The sequence below is a fragment of the Miscanthus floridulus genome, chromosome 6, assembly GCF_019320115.1.
Source record: "Miscanthus floridulus cultivar M001 chromosome 6, ASM1932011v1, whole genome shotgun sequence".
NCBI lineage: Eukaryota > Viridiplantae > Streptophyta > Magnoliopsida > Poales > Poaceae > Miscanthus > Miscanthus floridulus.
The window spans coordinates 80,982,072-80,988,186 of record NC_089585.1 but is presented as its reverse complement, the minus strand read 5'-3'; the positions used below and the strand labels follow the sequence as shown (position 1 = coordinate 80,988,186).

At 46.9% G+C, this 6,115-nt stretch overlaps 1 protein-coding gene across 7 annotated transcripts; it reads right to left on the bottom strand.

Moving 5' to 3' along the window:
- Positions 1-2,433: 2,433 nt before the first annotated feature.
- LOC136458465 (glucose-6-phosphate isomerase, cytosolic-like) lies at positions 2,434-5,580 on the bottom strand. 7 transcript variants are annotated; one of them, XM_066458404.1, is made up of 12 exons: positions 5,515-5,577; positions 5,348-5,424; positions 5,179-5,260; positions 5,047-5,095; positions 4,621-4,776; positions 4,445-4,541; positions 4,313-4,355; positions 3,808-3,875; positions 3,629-3,713; positions 3,280-3,385; positions 3,129-3,180; positions 2,438-3,045 (listed from the first exon to the last, which is right to left on the bottom strand). In XM_066458404.1, exons 3-10 carry the CDS (start codon positions 5,253-5,255, stop codon positions 3,343-3,345), a joined length of 618 nt encoding a protein of 205 aa, XP_066314501.1. In that variant the 5' UTR covers positions 5,256-5,260; positions 5,348-5,424; positions 5,515-5,577; the 3' UTR covers positions 2,438-3,045; positions 3,129-3,180; positions 3,280-3,342. The 7 variants fall into 7 exon arrangements, with proteins under 7 accessions (XP_066314499.1, XP_066314498.1, XP_066314501.1 ...); XM_066458399.1 differs by having other exon boundaries at positions 2,439-2,689; positions 2,773-3,045; positions 5,179-5,424; positions 5,515-5,580; XM_066458402.1 differs by having other exon boundaries at positions 2,434-3,045; positions 3,280-3,410; positions 3,516-3,713; positions 5,179-5,424; positions 5,515-5,580.
- Positions 5,581-6,115: the final 535 nt, after the last annotated feature.

Here is a 6,115-nt window from a genome sequence, read left to right as displayed (position 1 = left end):
CTTGCTGCACTTTGGCTGCAATCTGGACGGCTTCCGTGTCACAGTCGTACGAGCGCTTGAGGTCACCTCGGAAGGAGAGTACGCCATTGGGACCCAGGCATCTTGAGCAAGAGGTACGGGTAATGTGGAACAGCCATGAACTTGGCCAAAGCAGGTCGACCGAAGATAGCATGGTATGATGATTCGAAGTCGACCACCTCGAACTTGATGAACTCCGTTCAGAAATTGTTTGGGTTGCCAAACGTGACCGGGAGCGTGATCTGTCCGAGTGGCATGGCAGCCTTGTTGGATACTATCCTGTAGAAAGGGACGTCGGTAGGGGGTGAGTAGGCTGGTGAAGTCCATGCCTATATTCTTCAACGTATCTGCAAATATTATATTCAATCCTGCGCTGCCATCGATCAGGACCTTGGGGACTATCATGCCAGCTATTGTTGGACCCAAGACGAGTGGATAGTGGCCGATGTTAGTTACGCTTGTCCATTGATCTTTTCTAAAAAACTAGATCGGGTGCTCGGACCAGTTAAGGTACTTTGGCATTGAGGGTTCTCCTGCCATGATGTCCCGAAGAGCCAACTTCCCTTGTGCGCTTGTTTGATGAAGGACAGTAGCCCCGCAAAGATCACTGCGATTTAGCCCTTAGACTGTTGAAAGCCACGGTCAGCGTTGTAGTCTCCATCTTTGTTATTATCAACTTTACCCTTGCCCTTGTTGCTCTTGCCGTAGAAACCTAGTTTTTGAAGTTGTCGGCACTCGGCGTCGTGTGCTTGGCGTTCTTGTGGAAAGGGCAGGGTAAATTCTTGAGGTCTTTCGAACTTCTTGTTGTTCTTGTTAGACTTCTTGGGCCTATACATGGAAGCAAGGGTGTTATCGGGTCCGCGCTTTCTGCTGGACTAGTCCACCCTGATTGTTCCTAGGGTCGTAGCCTCTGTTGTCCTGCTGTCTTTGTGGAAATCGCTCGCGAGTACGTTCCTCAGATGCAATCATCTTCTATACTGTACGCTTGAAATCTTTAGCGGTCTCTGGATTATCATCGCACAACTTTTCAAACTGCCACTTGTATTTTATCCCGTTGGCGAAGTGATCTATCACCTCTCTGTCTGTGATATCATAGACTTGGGCTCGTAACTCAGTAAAGCGGCGATAATATTGTTGGAAGGTTTCATCTGGTTTCTGCTTGCAGGTTCTGAGCTCAATCTAGGTACTTGGGTGGGTGAGGACACCGCAAAAAAAATTCACAGAATTTACGCTGAAGTTGTCCCCAAGTGTCAATGGAGCTGACTCGAGAGGCACCGTGTCGAGTGCCATAGGAAAATATAACACTTTGATGTCATCGTCACCACCTGTCAACTCGATAGACTAGGAGTAGATGTGCAACCATTGGTTGGGTTCTGCCTTCCCATCTTATTTAGTATGGTTGGATGGCTTAAACCTGTAAAGGAGCCGGATAAAGAAACAAGGGAATCTATCCGGCGGCGCAATGCCGGCCTCCCATGACCTCGCCGGGACGTCCACGACTGGGAGTCTGGGACAGCTGACCATTCCCCCGTTTCCGAGGACGTACAAGTACAACTGCCGTAATCGAGGAGCACGACTCGGGACAACGACGGTGGGTCGTCATCCAAGCAGATCAACCGAGGATGAAGCAGCTGAGCAGTCTCGCTCTCGTGTTGGTATGCTGGACCTGGGTATCGGAACTCATGTGCACTGCGCCGCATCAATGGGTTTAAGACGATGAGGGGCTTGTCTTCATCATATTCATACATATCAGTGAGAAGGACTCTGCCGCCGCGGCAATCGAGCATCTTGCAATAGGGATGGTAGCTTTTGTTGGAGCGCTCCAAGAGGGAGGTGAGGAAGAAGTCCCCGCCGCGAACGGGGCCGGCCAGGTCCCAGTCACGGAAGCCACCTGGGACGAAGGAGGGGCCGCAAGGGGGCCGGTACAGCGCGTCGCTTTTGATACTGTCGAAGAACATCCCGAGCAGCGGCCGGCGTCGGGTGGAGGGCGCGGAAGCGGCGCCAGAAGTCAGGGGAGGAGGCCACCGCTCGGCGCCATGCCCGGCAGGTGAGAGCGGCGCGGACGAGCGTGGTGAGGGATGAGAGGCGGAGGAAGATCTCCAGCACCACGTCTTCTCCAAGGGAAGATATGTGTGTGACGACCGTCTAAGCATCGCGGCCACCGGTCATGGCTCCAGGTCCAGGCTGGCGAAGATTGCTGGGCTACCAGCGGCGGCGGCGGCTAGGGCTGAAAACCGGACGTCTATTTTCTTATTATATTATCCGTCATGTCGTTATACGAAGGGCATTATATAGATAGTTAGCTAGGTATTCAATATTCATGTTATATTCGAATCTAAATACTCAAAGTAGAATATCTATCCGTATCCTACTTTAAATCAACTAGTATAATGCCTGTGCTAACGTCACGGTGACATTTGGTAATACAAATCACACAACAAAAAATGGTTTACCTGCACACTACTTAGTTTCAAAAGATCTTGATCCAAAATTACACATGACACCCACCTCTTTGCCGAAGAGAGCTTTATTATCACGGATTCAACGATATCACTCTGGACACAAAATTGGAAACAATATCCAGTCTTTGACATGACATATTGGCCAAACATGCACCTTCATGCACAACTTTAATGCTGTTCAGTAAGGGGTTCAGATGTCTTGCAAGCAACTGTGTAAAAAGAAACCGAAAAGCCTTTCAGCTTTGACAGAAGCACATGACGCAATAAGAACAAGTGAGCAGAGGCCATAAACCTTCAGAATCTCTGACGGTCAAAATCGACCTGACCACATAAAAACACCTCTCGACAGGGGTCTTCCACATTCCTGACGACACGTGAATAGCGTCTGCCTTGGCTGCTACACCCTTAAGCCTGAAAGCTTCGTAGTAATGTGCCATGAAGCTATCGATAATATGCCGAAGATCATCGTCACTGGCATGTGCATTGAGTGCAGCCCTCAGTTCATTTATCTGCTTAATGTGATCATCTTGCCATCGAACATAGTCCATGTCAAATGCCAAAGCACCTAGAAATACAGATAACAGCTTAGTTCAGGATACTGTCCAGTGTGATCTAAACATTTGACACACAAAAAAAACAGTAAATTACCATTTTCACCAGTTGAATGAGGCTGGTCTCCCGGAGTAGGAATAAAAATGCCCTGAACAAGTAGCAAAACGTTGAAAAAATAGTTTGTTCAACAGGAACTGCAGATTTTGTCGAATCCAAAGAACACAAGATGAGTACATGACGATCATACCTGTTGGCGAGCACGCTGGAGCTCCTGCTCCAACTGGCTAAGGTTCAGTCTGCTATTCTCAAGTCAACAATTCTCTGAAATACAACTTGGCATACCAAAGGCAACTCTAACAAAATCAGCCAATTAATATTCTTGACAACAAAAAGATAAGTAGATGTGAGGCAAGAGGTAGGGGTCAGTTAACTGATAAGCTAAATAGACAGGTATAATAATCACAATAGAAGGTTCAGAAGTACCTTAAGATTAGTACTGACAGCAATCATATGTTTTGCAATGAACGATTTTTATAACTCAAATCACAATAAGTTGAGATGACGTGTCAAAAAATATTTTCAGGTACTAAACTAACCCAAGAGAAGAAACGATCCACTCCTTAAGAGTTCGAGCATTTAACATTGTTTCAGCTGTTGTGAATGTCTTTGATACAACCACCACTGCAAGTTGTTAGACAAGAAATATAAAAATCTTCAGCAAATATTCATCAGTAACATACAAAGAATCTATGTTGAAGTGAGGGTAGGTGATTACCCAGAGTGGTTTCTGGATCTAAATCTTTAATGCTCCGTGCAACGTCAACTGGATCAACATTTGCAAGGCTGATAAAAAATTGAACATGAATTACTGGATGAATAGCATAAAGATTGCATGCATGTATATAATATGAAACATAGACACAACACAGTAAACAACACAATGCGTAGAGGCTGGGACCTCTGTTTTGTTCCACTACTAAAAGAGGTCCATAAATAGAAGTTTTCAGAACAAGTAAAAAGAGCTCTTAAAAAGTATAGCAGATATTAATGATGTCTGAATTAAGACTCAGTTAAGTTTATTAACATCAACGCAATATTATGTGAAGACCATGGAAGCATAGGTGTCAGCACATCAGGTACACGTGTACAACAGACACAAACAAGATAACCATTCACCTTTCATCAAACTAATGCTCCATACAAGAGATGCTATAAATAATCACATAGATGCATGCTCACTTAAAACATGATAATGAGCTTGCTTCAAAATACACACTTACAATCTCAGTTGTCGGCCTTTCGCACATTCTGCTGCTTCTGGATCTGAAGATCGGCAATATTTTCTAGGCATGTCAATTTAAAAAGCATAGAAGTTTCTAGGGAACCTAGAACTGAAGAGCTCAATAGTTTACCGGTCTGGAGCGCAGTATGCACAAATAGAGGGCCAAGAAAGCTACCACCTACTCCAACTGACACAACATTTGTCAATGGTTTTCCAGTTGCTCCAACCTGCAGTCAAGCAGTTCCAGCGGTCAATCTTGAAGTTTCTGCCACGTTTAATTAGTTCAAAAATTGACTGGAAGTTTACCCATGATCCACTTCTGAAAGTGTCCGAAAACTCCTTGATTTTATCTTTAACAGACCAAACCTCAGGTACCACATTGACCCCATCACTGTTTATAACTGCATCTCTTGGAGCCCTCAGAGCTACATGAAGCACTGACCTGTTCTCTGTGCTATTTATCTAACAGAACCGACCAACTTATGTTACAAATTTATTAAAGTAATTTAACTGGACAAATAAAACATGTTTGGGACTTTTTTGTGCTAAATCAGCATCGGAAAAAATGGCAAGATTTATATAATAACTATGTACAAGTTAACTGATAAATAAAATATAAGGAAATAAAAAGTACCCAATGTTCTATGGCTGGCACACTTTACATAGAAATGTATACTGAATCTACGTTTGTGATGGAGCAACTGAAGAGCAGTTTCAGATCATCACATATACCTTTTTCACCTTTAAACATCTTCTCAATCTTTTCCTTGAGCTTCGCAACCTACAACAAACCAAACAAATCCCAAATTACCACAGGAAAGTGCAATCCCCACCTCCAAAATGAAAAGGCGACAAAGGCGTCACCTCAGCCAATTTAAGCAGCTTGTCGATGGTTTCACCAGTCGCCTGCTGCCTTGAGTAATCCAGAAAGATCCCTTCATACTCATTGCAACCAAACACCTTTCAGGTACGCAAACAGAATCCATGCACATGCAGGAAACGAAATTCCACGAACACAGGCGTGAGTCCCTATGCCGTCATTGCCTTGCATCGGTCGGCGTCGGCCATCAGGTCCCGCAGGTGTGTCTTCTGAATCGAGCCGACGTGCGCCTGCATCCGCACGAGTGGAAGCGGAAACAAACAGTGAGCTAATCAGAGCATAGGACTCGCCGCAATGCGATCGGCGACGGGTTCACGCACCTGGAGGGCCTTCCACTGCTCCGTGTCGCAGATTAGCGCCGGCGACGCCATGGCTTCGGCTACAAGTCTGCGACAACGAAGAGGCGACACACCAAATCAATCCACAGCCGCGGAAACAACGGAATCACCAATAATCATAAACAATTCCTTCCGAAACACGAACCCAGCCAACCACTGGATCGAGCTATGGTACCAACAGGCTGCGGATCGAAGCGACCAAACCGAGAGAGAGAGAAAATGAGGGGGGACGAGGGGGGATTGGGGAACGGATTAACACCTACCAATAAGGTGCGATCGCCGGTCGAGGTCGGGGAGGCGGATCTGCTTTTCACCTCCTGCGAGTTGAAGTGCGAGGCGGAGGGCGCGCTGGGTGAGGCTGCGTGCGTTGAAGTGCGAGGATGCAGGGCCCCGATCCCGTCGACGCCATCACTGAAGGGAGGGAGAAGGGGGCGCCGTCGGATGCAGGGCCCCGATCCCGTCGCCGCCATCACTGAAGGGAGGGACGGGGAGGGTTGCCATCGCCAGATGCAGGGGGCCCTCATCGGCGCCAGTACCGGAGGGAGGGGAGGGCGCCGCCACCTACCTCCCGGCGGGGAATCAC